This window comes from Aulonocara sp. 'chitande type north' Nkhata Bay, linkage group LG6 (assembly GCF_057382095.1).
Source record: "Aulonocara sp. 'chitande type north' Nkhata Bay isolate Kocher_YH1m ecotype deep benthic linkage group LG6, A_spYH_male_GT1.1, whole genome shotgun sequence".
Taxonomy (NCBI): Eukaryota; Metazoa; Chordata; class Actinopteri; order Cichliformes; family Cichlidae; genus Aulonocara; species Aulonocara sp. 'chitande type north' Nkhata Bay.
In genome coordinates, this window is record NC_141349.1 from 17,705,845 (window position 1) to 17,729,800 (window position 23,956).

The 23,956-nt window shown below is 40.6% G+C and overlaps 1 protein-coding gene across 1 annotated transcript; it reads right to left on the reverse strand.

Annotated features, from left to right (window-relative positions):
• Positions 1-6,944: 6,944 nt before the first annotated feature.
• Positions 6,945-23,560, reverse strand: cpe (carboxypeptidase E). Its single transcript, XM_086295324.1, has 9 exons — positions 23,169-23,560; positions 14,081-14,277; positions 13,724-13,891; positions 12,589-12,706; positions 11,824-12,006; positions 10,658-10,797; positions 9,998-10,097; positions 9,686-9,804; positions 6,945-8,131 (listed from the first exon to the last, which is right to left on the reverse strand). The coding sequence occupies exons 1-9, from the start codon at positions 23,407-23,409 to the stop codon at positions 8,033-8,035; spliced, it is 1,365 nt and encodes a 454-aa protein (XP_086151450.1). The 5' UTR covers positions 23,410-23,560; the 3' UTR covers positions 6,945-8,032.
• Positions 23,561-23,956: the final 396 nt, after the last annotated feature.

The window sequence follows — 23,956 nt, forward strand, 5'->3', positions numbered from 1 at the left end:
AGGTGTGAAAACAGGTGTAGGTTTTAGTGGACTTTAGATAGTTATATTAGTCCCGGTGTTAGATTCAGACCTTCCTTAGAGTCTTTACCAGACAGTGTGCTTGCTTTCTTAGGCATATCAAAACTGTTATATAAAAATAATTACCTACTCTTTTATAAAATAAAAGATAAACGAGATTCCTTGGTTTCTTAACAGACACCACTGAGACGATAACCTCTACTACAGCATGAACATCATACTCTTGCCCGACCTCTGTAACTTTCACTGAAGTAAATTAGTGAAAGATAAGTTTTGGATAGCTAATAAAAGAGGGGGACAGGTTAGAGGGGAACAGGCAGAGGCAGAAAATGAAGACAAAGCTAAAACGATAAGAAAAAAGAAAATATGTGTTCTCCTAGGTCTGCTGACTGTGGAAGTGTCCTAAGAGGTTTATGAAATTCCTCAAGAGGAAGCAAAGAGGTGGCCAGAGACATCCATCACCTTTTGGCTAAAAGACAGTCTGCTGACACCACAACAGAGCCCAGCAGAGGATGATGATAATGCCTGGATATTGCTCGGTAGCTTCAAAAACACGTCGAGGCAGTTTAATTTCCTCATAACTTTTACTGCTGAAAAAGAAAAACAAAGCATACAAAAAAAAATCTCGAAACAATGTGAAACTTGAGGTTTTTATTTTTAAGTTCAGCAGCAAAAGGAATGAAGGCGCCCATGTATGCTCTCTGTCCGTGTTACTGGAAAGTGCATATATATGCAGCACTCACATACAAGACACACATGGCAGCTACTATGTGAAGTGGCTCCTTATGTAAACAGAGCGAGCGGAGGGAAGACGAGGTGTGGAGAGGAAATCCTCTGCATAAATGCCAAGCTGTGCGTGCCATTCGCTCTCCCTTGTTCTTATTTCCTCTTTTCTGCACCTCTCATGGCTCTGATTCTGCTCCTTCATCTCTCCTCCGCTACCTCTCGTGCGGGTGTGCGCGTGCCAGTTTGGAAAGATGACACAGACCTGCTTTTTGTCTTTGTGCCACCAGAATTTGCCGACACGGGAGAAGAAGAATGAAAGCAGGATGCACACTGGTGTCAAAAGATGGCCGCAGCTGCAAGGAGGTAGAGACGGAAAAACATATGCAGGAAAATGAGGAAGGGAAGATCTCCCAGTAAATGCCTTACTGTAAAAGGGTCAAAGGGGCTGTTGAACCTTTACACTCTTATATACAGTGTCTAAGATTCTTCCTTAGCTGTGTCCTGTAGAGTTCATGGATATGTTATTTTTTTAATCTCAAATCATTTGCTGGTACTGAAATGTATTTAGAGCCTAGTGCTGATATATTTATCAATGAGAATATAAAAGTGACATCTCCTATTGGTTTTGGACTTTGAACTGTTTTTTAGAACCAGAAGTTACCACATTTAGATTGAAGGGTGGAGCGCTAAGTTGTGCAGGTACACAGACACACGTATCAGCTCATTTATAAAGGCTGCAGACTAATAAAACACTGGAATTTCACCATAGCCCCATAACCGAAGCCCAACCTTCTCAGAAGGTCTGTACTACACAGCAAGCCAAAATAGAAATCTGATAATCCATTAAAAATGCTCCAAAAGGCACGATGACTGACCCACAGGTCCAGTTCAATGATTTAAAGTCGGAGGACAGGTGACTGGCTCCAGGACTATCAGTCATCCCTAACTCAGTTATCCAGATGCAAAAGTTATTAACAGGAAAAACCCTCCTGGAGCATGTGTCCCTGATCAGGACACATTATGCTCCACATTTTTATCGACTGGGTTAAGGTTTATTATTTAGTTTTTTGTTTGTTCTTTATCTACAATATGAAATTAAATGAAGAATATCCAGACACAAGATTATTGTCTGAATTTTGTTCAGATTGTGATTTTCTATCATCGTCCTCACCTTATGACACTCACTTGGACTTATTGAACTAATATCTACGTTTTTGTTTTTTTTTTTAAATTTAAAAAACAACTTTTTGTTGATCCGGTCATTTTGTCATTACTGAACAAGGAGGAAGAAAGTTGAGTTGAATGTCGAGTTAGAATTTGGGGAACAGTAACAGACAGCGCCACACACCGAGTGAGACCACCTTAACAGACCAACCACCTTGCTTCTCTGAAAGCTGAAGATGCTGAAAGTGTGTGTGTGTACAGTAGCCATTTGCTGACATTGCACTTCTTCTGGAACTTGGTATTGGGTGTGCACTTGTATTACTCGTGTTATGGGGACATAAATCTATTTACGCTGTTATAACGTGGAGGCTCAGCTTTGTTTTGGGGGGCAAAAAAGCAAGTTTTCATAACATGATTTACCAAATTTTAGAAGAATTGATTTAAGGTAATGTAAGACTACACTAGGGTAAAGCTCCAGGAACTTAATATAAGTCAATGCAATGTCCTCAGAGGTATGGTAACGCAGCTGTATGATCAACGTGTGTGTGTGCGCTCTGGCCTCTGCTTACTGCAGATATGCTTCTTTTCAGAAAGGCTATAGAAATATGCAGTGTGTGTGTGTGTGTGTGTGTGTGTGTGTGTGTGAGAGAGAGAGAGAGAGAGAGAGAGAGCGAGAGAAGAGAGTGAGTGAGTGAGGGTTGATTTGCTGTACAAAGATCTTTTAGCTGCAAAATCAGCTTTGGCACATTGTGAGAACCAATGTTTTTCTCAAAACTGAGAAAGAAGTTCCTGTTAACTGAAGTCAAGCGACAGACCATAGACTGTGTAAAAAGTTAAACAAAGATCACATTTTAAACCATATCTTGAGACCCTTTGTTGATAGCAGCCTGTTGAAAAAAAAAAACACATCATTTATTCACATTTCTTTATTTGAATCTATTAAAAATGCAAAAGATAACACAGTGTGAGAGGCAAATTTGACATTTGTATTCATATTGTCACCAGTAGGTCAGGAGAGGGGTACAGCAGTGCACTGTTATGATTTGGGCCTTGATTTTGGACAGTAGTGTCGGAGGTCAAATTTGATGGAATTATAGACAGAAAAAGCGTAATTTGGAAGATTTTGATCCAACATTTGGAAAGCATCTAATTGGCTTCTTTTTCAGCATGCCAAATGATCCCAAACTGCTATTAGAGTAAGATGGATAGAAAAACACACAATATAACACTATCAGTCATGGATTGGCCTCACCAGAGCACGCACCTCAACATTACTGAAGCGGTGTGGGATCATCCTGACAGAGAACAGAAGGGAGAAATCCTCATATCAAAGATCAAACCCAGTTTCAGCTCAGAGTTAATACCACCAGTTTGAGATATCAAAATGTGCCCACAGTTCTTGTTGAGTGGAGCTTTTAAAGTTCAGAAAATGTTCTTGTTGCGTCTCAAATAATTTTAACTGAGTCAGCATGAACTCAGCTGAAGACAAGTTTTAAAATTTTGACAAAAAAGTAAGTTACCGAGTAAAAAAAAATTGGGAGTGTGAAAGAAATGTATGTACTGAACCTCTGAGCCCGCTCTCCTTCTCTCACAGCTTATTTACCATCTTATTCACCTGTAGGCTGATATAAATCAACAAGTCGATATAGATCATTGCAACTCTAATAATCAAGGAGTTTTAGCATTATTATAGATTACATATATACAGGTTCTGAGGTGTGATTTATCGTTACCACTCCTTACACATGTATCACAAAAGAAGGAGCAGAGACAGATCAGTTACTCCTCCACCATTTGTATGAAGACAAGGCTGCATTACATACTTTCAGTGAACCTGAGAATAAAACAGGTCTATATTTTTTAGTTTTTACTTACCAAATCATTCTTGGGTCATTTTTAAGACAAACAGTCTAACTTTGTTAAAAATAAGCCAAACATTTTAACAACAAATGCAATCAGGCTGTGACTTATCAGATTTGTGACTTAATGGTTTAATGACTGAGAGTTTGATGGTGAACCTTTACAGAGGGTGCAGAAACCTTTAGAAGATTGTAGTCTTCATGTGCAAACACTTCTTCTCTCTGTGATTTGTCAGGTCGTCAGCACACTACTGTCATCTGCAGGATTTAAGAAGTAATGACAAAGACGAGCTGTGGCAGCAGGAGTGTAAAATTAGACATGCAACCAAACAAACGCATTCATAAAAGTCCTGGTTTTCTAAGTGTGTGTGTGTACAGAAAGAACATTTCTGAAATGCAGTAAAACTGAATCTGTTTTCAAATAAATCAGTAAAAGTCACGATAAACACCTCCATGCTGTTTTCTCTAGTCAAACGTCAACATTGGAACCTCATAAATGATAAACAAGAAGCCGACCCCCTATTTTTTGTTATAAATCGCTCCAACACTTATCAAAATATTTGCTGATTACTTCAGTCCAATAATTAACTAATTACCAGCACAGTGTCATCACATTTTTACTGGCCCCAGTGCCAAAACAAATAGGTCTTCCTGCATTATTGATGAGGGAGGAGCTGTCTAATATCACGTTTGACTGATCAGATTAATGTCCTCTTCCCTCTCTCAGCAGGTCCCCTCTGTGTCCCGCTCTGCCCTGAAGTCAGAGCAGCTTGATCAATGGTATTGATGACAAGATGCTAATAGCAGATGCTAATAGGGTCGGTATGAGTAATAGACCGAGGTTGCCATTGATCTGCAGAGTTAGCATCTAATGCTAAAACAGCTGATTCAACCGCATAGTTGGACTAAAAGTGCCACCCTTGCTAGGTGTGTGTGTGTGTGTGTGTGTGTGTGTGTGTGTGTGTGTGTGTGACTGCAGGGAGTGAAAGTTAGATAACAATGCTTAAGGCCATTTTTTCTACCAATATGAAGGCACAATATGTACAAGCACGCAGTAAGATTTATATCTAAACACAAAGCTGAAGTCAAACACTGGCACTGGCTTGTCTATCTCACATAAATTATGTCCTCCCTTATTCAAGATTCATAACTTATTAGACTAGGCAAGCAATTTCAATCCAAGAACTTGGAAGTGAAGGGGTCTTTTGACAGCAGGTTTTAGTCCTAATATGAAGCACAGATGCTTTTAATGACATTATTGATGGCTCTGATCTTTTCAGAAATCCTTGTAAGTTAGGAAAGAAGGAAAGCGAGCCAGCAGAAACCAGAACCGTGAAACTTGGTGGAATTCATCCATCTGTAATTTTAGCACTGGACAGCGTTTTTCCTGCTGTGAAATATCAGATGTCCTTCTGTAAAAACAGACTTCTGAGTCAGTGAACACAGGCTGCTTTAAATCAAATCGGATCTGCCCTTTGTGGAGGTAAATATATGGTATAGAATAAATAAGCTGTAATATCAAAGTAAAGTTACACTGAGCTAAGTATCTCCAGACAGGCGTTCAGGTAAGTTTCAAAAAGGCTTTTACCACAGGGCCAACATCCCAACCTCCTTTAGCTACAGAACAGGCACGTTTCTGGGAGTGTTGGTGTGAGAGTGGTTCAGTCAGATTTACAGGTAAGTACAAGGCTGGCTCATATATCTCATATATTCAAGAAGCACTGTGAGCTGACAAAGGGGTCGGGAAAGCAGTTCAAAGATGCCTGAGCTATACAGGCTGAATGTGAGTAGAGCCACAATCTAAAAGTGAGTGCAGACAAGAGTCAGGTTTAAGTGCTGTCACTGAAAGACAAAAAGCTGCCATGCCAACAACAGGTGTGTCCTCTCTGGACCACACCCACCTCCGTACACGCACACAGAGGAGAGGGAGAGACAAACAGATCTTTCAATCTGAGCATCAGGATGGGGAATAAAGATGAATGTGACGTAGTCATTTGTGCCGGTTTCAGTTAATGAGTATTTTAGAAATTACTGATCTGCCAGGCATTATATGGGCACACTGAGCATTAGTTAAACGTCACTCCTCACCAGATGCGCAGTCAAAGTGAAGTGGTTAAGTGAACAAATCCATGAAAACACAAGCTCACTGTTTCTTACTTGTTCTCATTGCTGTTTGTTAAAGGTCAGTCACACCCACACATCTGTTTTCACTTATTCTGCCTGATTAGACCTCAGTTTGGAGTTGCTAAAATTGCATGAATCCACTGCACTATGCATTAATGTGCAAGGGGGAAAAAAACGATATATGTAAAGTGATTAGAAGAGTCAAACTGACATCAGAAATTGAGTCCATGCCAACACAATTTAGAGATGATGTCCACTGTAACCAACCTTAATATTAATAAAATATTTACAAAAACAAAATAATTACATTCAGTGTTTAACAGAAATTCTGAATGTAACAAAATCATTTTCTTTTGAATTAAACATTTTTTTATTATCCTGATTTATAAAACTTCTTTTTTCTTACTCGTTTGAACATTGCTATACTGCTGGTATACAAGATCGAGAAGCTCCTGCAATGATCTTACTTCCCTTTTTTTTTTATTGTTTTTGCTTTTTACCAATAAATTCATAAACTATAACATAAGTTTAAGTTTATGCAGAAATGAGCTGTTTCTATAAAAAAAAAGAGAAGGCTAAAAGGTTACCAAGTCAGAGAGATGCACAGCGTTGCTGCACTCAAACAGAATAGAAATCTACATCAGAATTTTATATTCTCATCTTATTTGAGCTGTAAAATGTTTAAAATGCAAACATCATCTTCTTATACAATAATCAAACAGGCACGTGCTTGTACCAGAACATCAAACTTGGTTTGGTAAGTCAGAATTTGCAGTAGTGATTGTTATATGACCATTTCACGGATGGGTGTTTGCTATAATTATAGGCGGTAACTTCTCCAACCATCCGTAAGCAACACCTTATGGCAACAGCTGTGAGCACTGAAAACCTAAAACTATATGCTGACATCATAAAGTGAAATTCTTTTGCTCATGAGGAAATAAAGAAACCATAAATAAAATGACTTTGTTAACAGATTTGAGGCATTAAGAAGTGAACAACTGCAGTTGCTCTCACCCAAAAAGAGCTGAAACAAAAGAGACCAGACGGCAGTTCGACAACATAAAGAGGGGAGTTTTATTGATTTGTTTATTCTTTACATTGTTTAAACCATTTCCATAGCCATACATTCAATAAATCCTTTCTGAGCTCTAAAATGAAGTGAACTGCATCCATGTAAGTCAGCCAACTGTCCACTCAAAAGATTCATGTTGCAGTAAACATGAATCTTCCTTCGTTATGTTTTACAGTATTTCCTGTGTAGTGCACATACAAAGGAATGGCTTTGGGTTGACTGATTTATTAGTGTCATGATCGTGGTTCTTCATATTTTTTTAGTTACAAAAAAAACTTTTCTTGCTATACCTAGTTCATAAATACAGTATATATTATAATATTATAACCATTCATCTTGTGCTGGAATCAAAGCTGTGCTGCAGTTTTAAAAAATCGTAACATCAATAACGTATATGGAAACTAGCTTGCCTGTATAGACTGTTTACAATATGATGTTTACAGTGATTTTACAGTGTTTTCAATGTCCCTGATTATCTCAGTACCATAGTGCGACATCGGCTTTATTTTACAGGAAAAAAACAGCACGAGTATCAGAGTGTGTGTTTACAGCTACTCAGACTTGGAAGGTTTCATGTGTAGTAGCGTTGTGTATGTATTGGTACTAAAGCCTGGAGAAACAGAGACATTTAAAACAGGAGGGGAAATGAATACTTATAGACAGAGCCATGTGGCAATCATGTAAACAGATCTTTTACATACATTATTACTCAGTCAGTCATTCATTGGATATATAGGTGAGTGCCATGGTTACCAATCACGTGTACGATAAAGAACACAATACCACGGAAGTCAAGACCAATCTCACTGCCAGCAAGTTGCCTGCAAATTCCTCCTTTTGTCTTTCACTGCGCACGCAGGATATTCAAACAATCTACAGGAGTGTGAGGCAAACTCTTACATTAATAAACAACAAAATTAATAAAAGTAAGAATGGAGAGAACACAATCAAAAGAAAGAAGTAGAAGAAGAGACAATATATTCTTTTTCAGAGCGGACGGGCACACAGAACGTTGACTATATTACATCGAATTGTGGATGCTCCGATCGTCAGCGAGACAAAATCGTTAGAAGTTCAGTGTCTCTGACATCATCTTCCACCAATCCATCAGCTCCTCCCGCTCCTCCTCCTTCCTCTCCATCAGGGACTCCAGCTCAAAATCCACCTGAGACACACAAGATACAGCAGCTGAGAACCAAGGAGGATCCAACGGACTTTGGAGCTAATGTGTTGGTTTTGTAAGTTGTTCTTTAACTAGAAACTTTTCTATTCATTCATTCAAATGTTGCTTTTTTTCCTATTTTCTCTATCCAAACATTGATTGTATCGACAGGCAGGCATTAGGATGGAATCAATACTGGATATTTTGTTGCTATTCTTTAATTCCAATATGTAAAATATGTATTAGTTTTTTGGAAATGAAAAAAATACATCTCAAACCTGCTCTATAAAGAATAGCAGAACCTTTTTGTGTTTATTGTCACGTCTACAGACTTCTTGAGCTCAGTTGGTGTCATCGCACTTAATCCACAGTTACAGGTGGCCACATGTAGATGAATATCACTGCTTTCTTTGATCTCTCTCCAGGCTTTTACTGACTCAGAACAGATCGCAGCATCGAACAGCGATGTAGCAGCACCAGGACAGGGGACAGGGCCGGTTGGAAGACAATTCTATTAAACTACAACTAACACCAGATCTTATCTTAAAACACTAACAGGGTTATCATGACCCCCCATATGAGACCATATCAACATAATAATAACATCTTTACTGTCATTGCACATATGCAATAAAATCGAATGCAATCTATAAGCGCAGACATCTGAAAAAAGGATAAAAATGTCTTGTATGTCAAAAAGAAATCTATGAAGGTCTCTAAAAGTAGCCATTTTCCTGTGCCTTCAGTGCGCGATTCATTCTCTTTTAAAATTTGCACAGTTCCAGCAGTGTTTAGTGCAGTTATTACTTCAGCTTTTTCATCTGTTTGTCCTTGTTTTTAATGTCCTGAAAAGTCTGGGCAGAAGTTCAAAAATAGCAGAACTGATTCCATCTGATAATAAAGACTCTGTGATGCAACTGGAAGCTTTGAAAAGATTCTTTAGCTATTAGTTGATAAACTAAAGCATCCTCCATGACAGGAAAACAACTGGTTCTCTAGAAATTAATCTGGGCAATCTTAAGATTGTTAACAGGGCTGGTAAGAAGAAAAAAATAGAGACTCTGATATCTTTTATCAAGAATATGCAATCCAGACTGATTTTGAATAGAATTCAGTTTAAATACTCATAATCATTTTTCTGCTGCAGACTCACTTGGTAGCTTGCAGACTTTAAAAATTCTGCCCTACAAATTCCGTCCTATGCAGCTTGACATGAGGGCTTCTGAGTGAACAAACTCTCCTCCCTTTGTTACTCATACTAAGCACTTAACAGCTGTTAAACGTTTAGTGGCTTATTGTGAACAGACACTTCAACCGAGACCTTACATTATTACGTAGGCGGTGCCAACATTAGTCAGACATCCAGCATCTGATGTGTTTGTGGTGTCTGCTGGAGGGACCAAGGTTCAGTGACTCATTCTAGATTGTATATTTTCATATAGGTGTAGGGTTTAGAGATCCAGAAAATATGGCTGGGAAACTTCCACTCAGGTTACCTTCTGGAAAGATAAAGGACCCCACAGGGAATGTGATGGGTCATTTGTTTGTGTGTCTTACCCTGGTTGCAGGGCTGTAGGGTACAGCCACCTTCTTGATGACAGTCAGGTATCCAGGGGCAGAGGCTGCCACTTTGTAGTTTCCTGGAGCCAGTAGGCGCCAATAGTCTCCATCTTTGGCTATAAAATACAGATTGTCTTATTAAAATGTGTTTAACCAACACACTGATGCTCAGAGCAGCTCCGAGCAACAACTGCAGTACCCACACTATCCACGAGATGGAGGCATTGCACCATCTCTCCGTTATATTTCTCACATGGAGCAAGCAAAAGCTGTGATAGCACTTGTGCTTTGTGAATTGTGTGAATTTACCTGTGGTGATGTCATGGTCAATACCCTCCACAGATACAGTGGCATTGGAAATAGGGTTGCCCTGAAGGTCACGGATAAAGCCCTTAACACCACGGTGAACCTGCACACAATGCGCACATTGACACGTGAAGAACATGTTCCCTCTAGGACTGATGGCAGCATTTTTTCAGGTGTAAAAGATTTGTTCGTTTTTGGTGGAGAAGATGTAATGTAACAGTGTCCTCAGCAGAGCATTGAGCATTTAATAAATATAGAGCTTTTTCTGGTTGAGCAATCTCTTGTGAGCAAACAAAGGAAGAAGTGGCATCACCACAAATTAGTGTCTGACGTCTGGATGGGCAGTTGCAACTCTGACGGCGTGAGGCTGCATTACGTGTCCGATTATGTGGTTCCTTTTTACCATCAAAGTCACGATTCTTTCACCTCCATTAGCAGAATTAGTCACATAAATCCTGCCAGATCCAACCTATGATCTGAAAATATGTTGTGACTGTGAAGGTCAATTTTGCTCTTATAGATGACACATTTTGCAGTTTATTTCAAGCATTAGCACTTATAGACTTGAGATTGCAAGCATTGGTATTGTCTCTGGGTCAGCTGTGCAAATGGAAGAGACTGCAAACCGTGATTTATGGCATCTGTATTTAGAGTCCTGCCTACCTGCTCGATGTAGTTGACGAGCGAGTTGCGGTTCTGCTCCCAGTAGCTCTTCAGCGTTTCCTCATTGGGGAACTTGTCGCAGCTGAGCTCCAGAGTGATCTCGAAACTGTTGCTGCTGAGATAGTTGAAATCCTGCATTCCTGTAAACCGCAGAGAGAAAGAAAGCAAAACCGAAAAAGTCAACAGAATTCAGGATTATATATTTGAAAATGGGTTAACCATTTACCTGAAAAGAATATACATAGTTAAATACAGTGACTTGAGAAAGTCTTCACACCCACGTCACCTTGTTCAGTTTTGTTATGTTGCAGCATGATGCCATCAATTCTTTTTTTCCTCATTAATCTACACACACTACCCCATACGGACAAACTGAAAACAGAATTTTTGTAACATCCTTCCATTCTCTTTGGCTTTTCAGGGTTGCGGGCACACTGGAGCCTATCCCAGCAGTCTTAGGGTGAGAGCCAGGGTACACCCTGGGCAGGTCACCAGTCTGTCGCACGGCTAACTCATACAGACAGACATTCACACCTATGGGCAATTTAGAATAACCAGTTAACCTAACCCCAATAACTGCATGTCTTTGGACTGTGGGAGGAAGGCAGAGTACCTCAAGAGAACCCACGCAAGCACAGGGAGAACATGGAAACTGCACACAGAAAGAAAGAAAGACCTGATGGTGCAATTGAACTCAGGACCTTCTTGCTGTGAGGCAACAGTGCTAACCACTGTGCCACCATACTGCCCGCTTTTGGTAACATCTACATAAGAATTCAAGCCTATTGCAAAAAAACATATTAGCTCAATCCCTCCAGTTTCTCTTGACCGTTGCTGAGACATTTCTACGCCTTGACTGAAGTCCACCTGTGGTAAATTTAATTGCCTCTCTATAGAAGGCCTTGTGGCTGACAATGCATATCACAGCAAAAACTGTGAGCTCAAATTAACAGCCTAGAGAGCTCAGAGACAGGGTTGTTGCAAAGCCCAGATCTGGGGAAGCCTACAAAAACGTTTCTGCTGCATCAGAGTTCCCATGAGCACAGACGCCTCAGATGGAAGAGGTTTGGCGCAACCAGGACTCTTCTGAGAGCTGGTGGCTTGGCCATACTGAGCAATCAAGGGAGAAAGTCCTTATTGAGAGGTATGCTTTAGTTGCCTCTTACCTCCAGGCACACTGTACCAGGCCCCGCCGTTAGTGATGCCGTCTTTGAAGCTGGAGTCGTCATCGTTCTTGCGACACGGGGCTCGGTGAGGATCGGACATGACGGGGTTATACATGGAGTAGGCTCTAGCCAAAGACTTGAACATCACATCATCCGGACTGGCGCTGTACTCATGCGTGGATCCTTAATGAGAGGAAAGAGAACAAACAAGCGCTCGCCATTTAGAGAGCGGCTATGATGAAGTGTTAGCAGAAAACGTGTGCCTGCTCAACACATTTTGTTTGCTTTGAGCGATGACGCAGAGGAACCGGCCGGTGGAAAGATTTTCCATCTGATTTAAATCAAATTTACGGCATTCTAAAGAAAAGGGACTAAAATGTTTGCTGTTACATAAACGGTTCAAATATTTATCTTGATAAACATCCTCACATGAAAGAAAGGAACAGTTTACATACAGTTTAACAACCCAAACAGGAAAAACAGGTGTGGGAGTGATCTCTTCTACTAAAGGCGAAGCAAAAACTTCACTTGCTCTGTTTGGGAAGTTTTAAATGTGGATATTTGGGTCGCATCATCAGGAATCATATCTGCGATGATGATGATGATGAAGAGCAGCGCCAGTGTTTTATAATGTTTTTTTCTTTTCAGTGGAGGGAATAGGCTTCAATAAAACTCAAATGGACTCTAAAATGTGATATAAATGTCCTTATACTGTGTGTGTGTGTGTGTGTGTGTGTGTGTGTGTGTGTGTGTGTGTGTGTGTACCAGTGCGGGTTTCATCATATGGATAGTTGGCCACAACGTCTCCTCCATGCAGGTTTGCCGAGAGGACGAAGGGGATGTCCATGATCCAGTGGATCACAGCCTTGGTCTCTGGAGCCAGCTGCAAATGTGAAACATTAAAAAATTACAATTACAATAATGTTTAGATAATAAATGTCTAAAGCAATATCACCTTCGACCTACACAAACTCAAAAAAAAGGATTCTTGACCCTCAATAAACATGGTACAATAATTTTGAATAAAATGCAGTTGAAATATATCAAATCAAAGTTGTATTTATTCAACTGATTAATCATTAAGGAAAATATGCTTGGTATAAACTGAATGCATGCCAGTCAAGTCAATTTAATTTGATTAGATTCCATTAAATTTCATGTACGTATGTCACAAAATTAGAATTTACAAGTAATCAAATTACTTAATATTCAAAGGATTTCCCATCAAATTTGGTTACTTTTGATGAATGAACATGAAAGGGGTAATAATAAATGAAAATGCCATTTTTGAATTGCTAGTTATCAATTCATCATTTCTGCACATGCACACACAAAAAATGCCACCCCCACACACACACACACACACACACACACACACACACACACACACACACACACACACACACACACACACACAGTGGACACCCCACTATACCAAGGGTCAATTTTGGGGGGATTTTGATTCCCCACTGAGCTGGCAACCCTTCATTTAGCCATTCATTTACTAGCTTTGTTATATTCTACACTTTTGATTATAGCAGCTTTGGTTCAACCTCACATTTTCCATCCTTCTACTGTAAATGTCCCGTAGATACCCACAGATGTTCAGCAATCCACACATGAAAACAGACCAGAGCAAATGGACTATTTATTCCTTTCTGTGCAACATTTCTTAAAAATATTTAAAATAAAGTTCTCAATGTTAATATCATTTATTAATGAACTTATATAAGCATATTTATTACATAGCTTGAATTAGCTTGTTTCTGAGTGACACAGAAAGGGTGAATAAGACTCAAACATTTGAGTCTTAGCATTATTATTGCTACTTCAATCTTTTCATGGTAAGTAAGAAATAACGGCCACCTTATCCTGTAATCAGTAAGTCAGTTTGTTTTACCTTGGTGTTTTCATCCACAGCCTTCTTCATGTTCTGCAGCAGGTGGTTGTTGGCTCCGCCTTCCCGCTCGTTGATGTAGATGATGCGGTCCAGATCAGGGAAGTTACGATTTAGATCCACCCCCTGCGCATTACTGCGGCCCACAAACCAGTCCTTAATCTCTCCGGGCTGCACAGTAAACAGAAATGAGATGGGGACAGATTAAAAGACAGTGTCTGGAGCTTTAATAGATGCTGCTCTTGCTGTGTAGGTGTAATTTAAAGACTTGTGGTTCCTAAATGACTGTTTGCAGGGCTGCAAGCTTAAACTGTCCAGACGTAAAGTTCAAAAAGTGATTTTTACGTGCTGTTTCTTCACCTGTGAGGCGGCTTTCTCAAAGCCGTCGGGGTTCATTGACGGCATGAGGTGGATGCGGGTGTTGTGGATGAGATCGATGATGGTCTCGTTGCCCTGCTGGTACTGGTTGCACAGGTACTGAGCCAGGTAGATGAGCAGCTCTCTGCCCACCGCCTCGTTGCCATGCATGTTGGCGATGTATTTAAACTCAGGCTCACCTGCAAGAAACCAGAAGGCTCCTGTTGAGTCACTGTCACACAGACGTAACTGTGACTGGACATAATGTAACCATCCCTGTTGTGAAGAGCAGGTTTTTGGCCGAGAGGCAGAACTGAACACACATCTCACAAAGGAGGAGGATTTGACAAAGCTGACAATGAATCAGCATAAACCGCTCTCACGTAATCTCACAAAAAGAAAAAAATGCACACATACAGCTGGCCACATCGACACTATAGCGGGAAACCATCATGGAAACAATCTGTTATCTCCTCGGGACCAAACAGGTCGCATTATGATTTGTTATGGAAGTTATCGTGGACACAGAGGACGTCCACGCTCGAGGAGTGACGAACACACTGACTCATCAACAGAAAGGTTACATCATATCAAACGTCGAGCCCAGTGCTCCTCTGGACAATAATGAGAGAGACACAGTGGATTAAGCAGCGACTGTGTCACACACTGTTCTGTCAGACACGTGGCACCGAGGAGCCTGCTGATGATGGGTTTGAGAGAGAATTTAACTCAAAACACCAAAATTAATTCCCCAAATCACTGATTAACAGTCACCAACTATGATTACTGATGATTGATTAAAACCTACTAATTAACAAAGTCACTTAAAGTCATTCCAGTTACCAAATTATCAGTGTATTTTACACTTGGGGATAGTATTTTATTATTACGTCTTTTACGTCTATTAAATATGAAGGTGTTTGTCTGAAATGAGGCAGGAGGCCGTACATGGCAGGTTCAAATGCCAATCTAATTTTGGATTTTTTTCAAAAGCTTTTAAAGCTTTTACAAGCCAATCTTCACCACAGTGAGCTCTTCAGATCACCAGAAAAGTGGGTAAATGGCAAATGGACTGCTTCTTATTTCAACTTTTCCACTCAAAGCACTTCAAACAACAAGTCTCGTTCACACACACATACGAGCACTTTTTTCCTTCTTTGTAACATTCACACGCATTCACAATCTGATGAGGACAGTTTGGCATGCAGACTGTAACAGCCAAGGATCAAACCACCAACCCTGGCGATTATTAGATGACCTGCTTACCTCCAGAGCCGCAGCCACTCATTTGTTATCAGTTACATTTCAGATTTTTAAAACATTTATGTTTTGCAAATAATGGATTTGTCAACAGTAAAAACTGTGTACTGGTCACTTGTAGTTGTCATGGAAACTTGCCACTGCAAACACTCACCAACAACTTATTAAGCAGTATTTAAAAAAAAGAAAGAAAAAGTAAAAGATGTGCTTACCACTGAGACCAAAAAGATGCAACTTTAACTGTGAAGGTGGACGGCTTATGTTTCTGCTTTGTGTCAGTTTTTCTAATTTTTCCCTACAGCTTGAAAAGTAAATGCTGAGTGTTTGCAGGCAACATTGCCTCAACGCAAGATGATTTTTGGTAGAGCAATTTCACCCCTCACCAAATGATCAGGGGATACACATTAGTCCTCAGTGAACAGTTACCAGTCAGCATCTAGACCTGTGTGACTGGATGACAAATCTTTAAGAAATGTACTTTTATCCTTGCTCACTGAACGTCTGTGTTTAATACACATATTACTGTATTGCGCCAGGGTCGTAGTCTGATATCCTGATTATGTTTTGCACATTTCAACATCCTGTCCTGTTTTTGAGAACCTTGGATCTGAGTTGATTCTAAATTTGGTTCCTTTCTTTGTATTTATCTAAAAATACACACTGTACCATTTGGTGGATTTACTGTTATTGGCCACGTCAGTGCGTGGGTAGAAAAACTGCATCTGCTTTTCTTTATCAAAGGTGATCTTGCTTTCATATCTAAAAGCTATTTCTGTCTTGAGCCCAGTGAATTTGCCTTGTAATAAACCCACATGATCCCACCATCTGTTTTAGATACTAATTAGGCTCTTCATCTATACAAATATATACAAAACACGGACAAGTTTGAAATTGGACCTATTTAAAGCCCTTTAACAAAATGACAAAGAAGAAAACGTATGAGCTGCAGCGAGCTGTAAACATTCTTTGATTGGCTATGAATCGAAGATTAATGGCTTTCTGCGGCTGCACGAGAACAAAGTCTTTTGTTCAGATCGGTTACAAGTTATAAAATGTAGTTTGAGAATGGCAGATGTTGAAAAGCAAGCGAGTATCCAAGTGTGCTGAAGCCAAATCGCTGCAGGGTGCTGGTTTTACTGAGAACTGTGTTTTTATTGTTCTTCCTTCTACCCTGATTGGGTCATTTCGTTGTCCTTATTTTTCCACTAAAGAATAATGACTATTATTATTCTGTGTATCTTATATATATTCTTCTACAACTAAATTATTGTATAAAATGCTTTCAAGACTTTTTAAATCCATTTTGGCTGTACTCTTCATGTATTTGTAGAGTAATGCCAGCAGCTTCATGCGTGAGTAATACACACACACACACACACCACCCAGCCACATCTGGTAGTCAGGTTATTTTTAAATGTTTGAATCTCCTCACAGTTGCTACTAATGATTTCAAGCCTGCAATTAACTCTTTCTGTCCTGGCGTTGCTGGATGGTTTTGTTTTTACAGCCTTCAGAAGCCCGACAGAGCTGCCATATGCATGTGCACACACACTCAAACACACACACTTTGATGTTGCATTCAGCCAAAAAATGAGTTACTGTGTTTCAAGCTATTAAACAGATGCTCAGTATCGTGAGACATTTCCCGTCTCCCTTACGAAACACGCTTTTATGCTGTTGAACTCCATGTTAGCATGCAGACTACAGAGCTGTGCATGTTTATTTAGAACCCATATATGTGCAGACTCATGTAGCTAGTTATGAGGTGACATGAGGAGTACGCCTGTCATTTGTTTTCATATGTTTTTTTGCAGATTCACCCTCATTAACACTTCATAACAGCTCCATCTGTTCTGTTTTTACACATGCAAACCCTCCCCCTTATTTCTCAATCTATTCCTCTTTTCTGTTAAGGTCAGAATGAGCTTTAACTCTGACACCCGCGTAAAAAACTGCTCACACATGAAACTGCAAATGTGGATTTTTCAACATATGAAACTGATGTAGCTGAGACCCTTCACTTCTGAAATGTAAGACGTCACCTGTGATAGCATTAGTTCATAACAGGAAACATTCCTATGCGAATTCATCCGTTGTTTCTTTTTATTTTAAAGCTTGAAAGTGAATATGTGGTGTGACCACATTTGTTCCTCAACACAGCCTGAACTCTCGTTGGCAGTTTTCTTCTAACTTCTTTAAGTAGTCTTCAGGAACAGTTTCCAGGCTTCTTCAAGGACACTCGATGCTCTTCTTTGGATGTTTGGTGCCTTTTGTTCTGTTCTCTGTCAAGATGATCCCACAATGCACCAGGCTCTGGGAGGCCAATCCTTGACTGTGTTTTTTTTCTATCCAGGTATGGTTTTTATGTACTGGGATCATTGTCATGACGCTGTTAACCTTCAGATGCCTTTCTGATGGTATTATATAGTGTATCAAAATCATAATTCCATCTGTTATCTTTGAAATTAGAACAGATGATGAGGTTTTTTGATAGGTTGCTAGTAACAAAGTGCATTCGGATACAATTTCAAACTGGATGTTTGCTAAGTCATCTGGTACATGTAAACACAGGTGCCTTTTTGTGCTTCAGTGATTCATAGATCAGTGTTAAGTTGCTTAGCAAACAAAAGATGTATCTGATTCTTCATCCATCTGAAAATAGCCAGGTACAAGGACTGGATTAAAAATGAGTGAAAAAGCAGCTAATGTCAAAAGAAGAACTTTAAAAGACTTTCAGAAAGTCTGGAGAACTATTACAAATTAAAAGAACTATTAAAAGAAAGTTGGACTCCTGTTGTTTTGAACTGGTGCTACAGTATATAAATTCAATTCAGCTGAACTGAAAAGAAGAAACAAGGGTTGGTGCAAGACTTTTGTACATACATGTTTTAAGTAGTCCACATATGATACTCACAAAAGCAGTTAATATTTAATTTGTAAGGCTGAACAGGTTTTACTAGTATGTAAAATATGACAAAGGTCCAGATCAGCCACATCCTTCATGTGGAAAACATCCCAAAGCCAAAACAGATTCACTTTACAGTGATTCAAATGAGGTGAAGATGAAACCATTAAAAATTTAGTCTAACTAATTGATTAAGAAGAACATCACATCATCTTTCTCTGTTTTCATGGATTTTACATATCACAACTTAACTTCAGTAAAAACTTGAGTTTCCAAATGCTCTTTAGCTTTAAATCACTCCCTGCTGCTAAAGGTTAATATGACACATGTGACGCTGCCAAAATCCAATGCATCCTCCGACCTTTGTCACAAATGATCAGCAGCACTAAAGTCTCCTAGGCGACCGAGTAATTATGGCTGCAGCTACAAACGTCATTTGGGAATGACCACATTAAGCACGCTCTCAGTCGTCGTGGCAACCCTGCCAGGGGCAGGTTCTAAGGGAGATAAATGAACTGGGAGAGCGAGTAAACAGACTCTCACTCCGCATCTGTCCGTCTGTCTCGTGCCTGGGTACACAAACACACTCATATACACGCTCACATTACAGACACATGGACAAAGACAAGAGAAAGCTCACCAGTGCTCAGTTTATTTCTACCACATGAAGTCATTTTTTATTCTTACAATTATCTTTAATCTATAGTCTTTGCTTTAGATTCTTTTGGATGGGCATCGATAAAAAAATTCTTGGTATGCGGATGCTCATTCGCTGCTGTAGTCTGTAAATGCTTGATTCCCCCTATCCCCCGTGAATGCACCAGTTTCTGCTGGTGTCTAAACACCTTTCTAAAAACCTGTGAAACTGTTTTCAGAACACAACAACTCACGTCCAAGATTTCAAAGCCTCTACATTTGTAGTCTATAACATAGAACTTGTGCAATTTTTGCCTCTCATTTACACATTAATGGCTGTGCTCTCCTGAAAGAGCACTCTCACAGCCTGTGGGAGCTATAGTTGCTTATAACCGACGCCTGCCAAAAGGGAAAAAGAGAGGAAAAAAAAGGAACAAAGAACAAAAAAGTGTAGGAAAGGGTGAGAATAAAAGCAAAGCTGACAGTGGAAGATGGAGGAAAAACATGTCAGAGCAGAGTGAAGGCGAAGAATGAGGATGAGGTGGTAGATGGCTGTGGGTGTCTGATGTATAATGAATGACCTCTGGCTGATGCCTTGGCCTTTCTTTCATCCATTTTTTTCCATTTCTGCTGTTCCCTTATTCTCCCCGTGTTCTTCTTCACCCTCATCACACTTGCACTCCTGTGACGCTCCTGTTTTTTCAATTATCATTCCTGTCATTTTTAGCTCCTTTTCCCATCAGCACCTCTTGTCTCTCGGCTGTTTTCACCATCTCTACACGAAGCAAAATGTCCTCATTTTAGATCCCCTTCCCCTCCACCGTAATGTCTTCTAACAGGAGCGTGTAGCATTGAAAAGGACAGGTTATAGTCAACACACCCAGTGTCATCTGATATGTTATATTCAGCGGTGTGTCTGCCTGTTATATGCTTTAACCGGGCATCTCAGTCTGTGCTCACTGGGGATTTCACACTTTCACTGTCGTATCATAAAACAGACAGCCGTGCAGTCTTATGACATCTTCCACCTCGTGAGATGGTCTACAGCAGATTGGATCAAGCAGTACCTCATACTGACATATTTTTTTCACCTTCAGACAAAGCCAAGCATATTACAATATAGGGTTTCTCCTACTGGTGTTAGAAACATTGTAAATGGTTCCAGACATGAGAGCCAAAAGAGTTTAACCAGAGCCTCATTTCCCCTGATGAAAAGAAGCTTTTAGCTTAAATATAAGCCAGCTGTGAGATTCAGACTCCTTCAAATGATGGAAGCATTCAAATCCTTTAGTTTGAATAACAATCCTCAAATGGCTCCTTGAGTATCAAAAGTACATAATGTGCACTTTGAGGGACATTCACGTGTTTCTTATGTACAGTTTAAGCCGTGGTAGTAGCCTAACTATATTCAGACAGATTTAATGCAGCAGTTTCCCTTTTAAAAGGTGGATGGTGGAGAAGTGGCATATGATGAATCTACCTGAATACATAAAAATGAAAATACTTGACTTTTTTTAAAAAAAGCCTACATGTGATCACTTTCTGGCAGGCTGGTGTCAACGGTAAATGAATAACACGCCATTTTCCTCAAATCATTTCACTCTTCCTGTTTCCTTTTCAAGTATCATATCATGCCAAGTAGTTTCAGCCATGAAAAGCCTAGTCCTGAACTTTTCATGCCATCATACAATGTTAAAGGAAATGCCAAGCTGAAAGCGCATATATATGGCACTCGAAACAGGTCTGAAGCGCTGCCCTGTGATGTCGTATCACCGTGGACAGCAGAAAGAATCAGGAAACGCAACATTTACCCCTTTTTAATGGTAAGCTTGTCAGATAACAAGTGTCTAGGCAGACCTGCACATCCAGCGGAATCAGTGCAGTATTGTTTGTTTGAATCATGTGTCTGTCCACCTGGCACACCCCAGTCCATTACTCACTCTCCTTTTTTTAAAAAGATTTGTTGACAACAAACTGCTGCAGGAAAATATGTGGGTCTTAGCTGCCTCGTGTTCTGCTGAGTTCATTCGTTTCCTGGGAAGGCATTGCTGTCAGCTACAGATTTTTTTTTCACCAGCAACATAACCAAACATAAAGACGAGAAACAAAATCAATGAGAGCAAACCAGGCACTAATTTGGGTTCGGGGGTCTGTTTTGGTGAGTGAGAATGTGACCCATTGAAAATATAGAAAGACCTGCTGATCCAGACTCCATCCACACTATGGGCACTGAATGTATACTAATGTGTTACAAGTATTTATGACTACAGGCAGGTCCAGTGCCGCACCGCATGACAGATGGCTGCTTACTGACAGATGCATCCGCTCAGAACCATCACCATGGTCTTCCCTGAGCCAGACAGTCAGCCAGCCAACTACGAGCCGCTAGTCGGCTCAGTGCACTAAGCCGATCTGTTGCCCCGGCAACAGCTATTTTGGCTCCACCTTAGCTCGAACACACTGCAGGCTCAAATAAAATATGAGCAGGACGCCTTAAAGGAAGCTTGAGTTTTATCCTTCTTGTCACACATCCGCAGTTCCCTCCTCTTACTCTGCTCTGCCCCCTCTGCGCTTCTCTGTTTCATCGTGCTCCTGCCCTCTGTGGATGTTTTGCTCGGCAGAGATGCAGAGGGAGAGGAGGAAAGGGAGGAAAAGGAAAAGGCTGAAGGAGGAGGGGAGGCCCCAGCCCTGTTTAGCGAAGTAGCGGCTTGGAAACTCATCTGGTAGTAATAACGGCTCGCTACTGTGACTCATGCCTGCGTACGCCCACTGGACTATTACAGACTTATTTAGTATGTATGGTCATTAGACTCTGTGACCATGTGAGCGGAGTGGCACACCAAACCTGTGGTGCACCATTAACGACGCAAAAATACACCCATAGAAAAGATACACCTCTCCACACAAATAAATCCCACAAAATATTACCTTTGTGCTACAATATAACGAGTTTCCGCTTTCCTTTGAAAACTCTAGCTCAGGATTACTGAAATGAAATTAATTATTTCCTGCAGTAGATCATGGCTAAAGCTCCCATTTGGAGAGAGCTGGCTAGGAATCACTAAACCATTCCCAAATGTTCATTAAAGGTTAAATAAACTACAGGCTAGGGTTGGACCAGCAGTGTACCTCTCACTGTTTCCATACTTAAAGCACCCCAATGAGTCTGAGCGGGTCAGCAGTGAGGTTTGGATTAAGAGGTCAAAATGATAAAAGGACTTTATTACTAATGTATGTGAAAAACAAGCCAATGCTCAGTTAGGGATTGGTGTTTTTAATGTTTACCATCATATATACAAATGAAGACATGGATTCCAAGTCTGGCATTTTAAAAAGAGAGCTAAAAGATTAAAAATAAATAAAGAAACCAAAGATTGTTTCAGTGACATCCTTCCAAGAAAGCATAAAGGCTCATATTCCGGGGAAATTTAACCACGGTCGTTTTTCCACAGAGCTTATGATCATTTGGGGCCCTGGAACAAACACCCTCTGTATTTAAAATATTTTGGAAAGCCATCTGATGAGTCTGAAGATGCAGCTTTCCTCCCAAAATGGAAGTTTCCCATATAGGAGAGGAAAATTTGGCAAAAGGAGAAGGTGGATTGCATCTAAAACGCGGTTAACCACATCTGTAGTTGTTTTGCCTAATGCACCGCATCAGTAAAACTCATCATCTGTTGTTTCATCCAGTAAATAGTACAGAGCACTGAAGCAGATAGGGATGTAATGATAATGACTGTAGAGCCCTGCTAATGACTAATGGGTCCATTTAAGTCAAAGCCTCCTTCCTTTGAATTGAACTTCCTTTTTAAGCTGGAAAGGCTAATTCGAAACACCTCCAAATAGGTCACGGCACGATCTGTGGTGTTTTCTAAGAATCACGAATCGGGATAAGCGCAAAGAGATCATTATCAATCAGCAAAATGGCGGCTTTGCACGGCTGATCCCACTATCTAGATTCATCAGAACTGATGCAGCGGGGCCCTCGCTCGCCCCTTTACGCACAGCACGACCCACCTGCGCTCCTCCTCTGCTGTTATCTCGGGGACACAAGTCATTTTTCTATAACCTTTACACACACACACACACACACACACACACACACAAATGAGGGCATAGCCAAACTGCTGCTATGCGCAATAGTGCATAATGTATTTGTGTTATCCCAGCGGGTGGTAATGGATTTATATTAGTTCATTCCACGACAGAAAGCAGGGACAAAGGGAGTGGGGATGGTGATGGTCCCGCGCGTTCGGTGTGAAACAGACTTTGTGTTTGCGTAAAACTGACCAGGTTCGTGCGTCCCCGGATTGTCGGACATCTCTAGCACCAGCAGCTCGCGGCCTTCGAAGCTCTCCCCGATGGTATAGATGCGGGTGATGGTCGGACACTGCAGCCACACCGACACCAGCGCTTTCCGCAGCTCCTCATAGCGGTGGTACTCGAAGGAGATCGCCCCGTCGGTACTGGCCGCGCTGACCAGGGTGACTACCGCAGCCCCGAGTATAACAACCGTAAGGAAGTGTTTCATTTTGACGCGTCCTCGTTTTCCTAAGCTTGTCTCCCTGCCTGCCGGCGGCTTGGCTCCGAGCCTTATCTCTGCGCTGCAGCCTCGCTTTAGGCTATAAATATCCTTCCCTCTGCCTCTCTCTCTCTTCCCTCTGAGTGTGATGCGCTGTACCTGAGCTCAGGCTCCCCGTCAACATACTGCGTAAAGCCAGCCACAACCAACCCCACATCCTGTCATAATTTTCAAAATAAACTGAAAAAGCCAAGATTTATTTAAATTGCTTATACACAAGGAAAACTCGTTATTGATAATACAAGAAATAAAAAGGGAGGATGGAAAAAGAACGAAAAGTAAACAAGACAACCCGCAGGTTGCAGCATGGACGTAATAAGTCAGTAGAAGAGTATGAATAAGCACAAATGACAAAATATTACAAAAAAGTTTGTATTATGGCCCTTACAGGAACTCTTTCAGGGCATTATTTATGTTAAAACATGCACATTCAGTTTAGAGAATGCATGCTGCTATAGCTTGAGATGCTTCTGTTGTCATTTCCTGCTCATTTTTG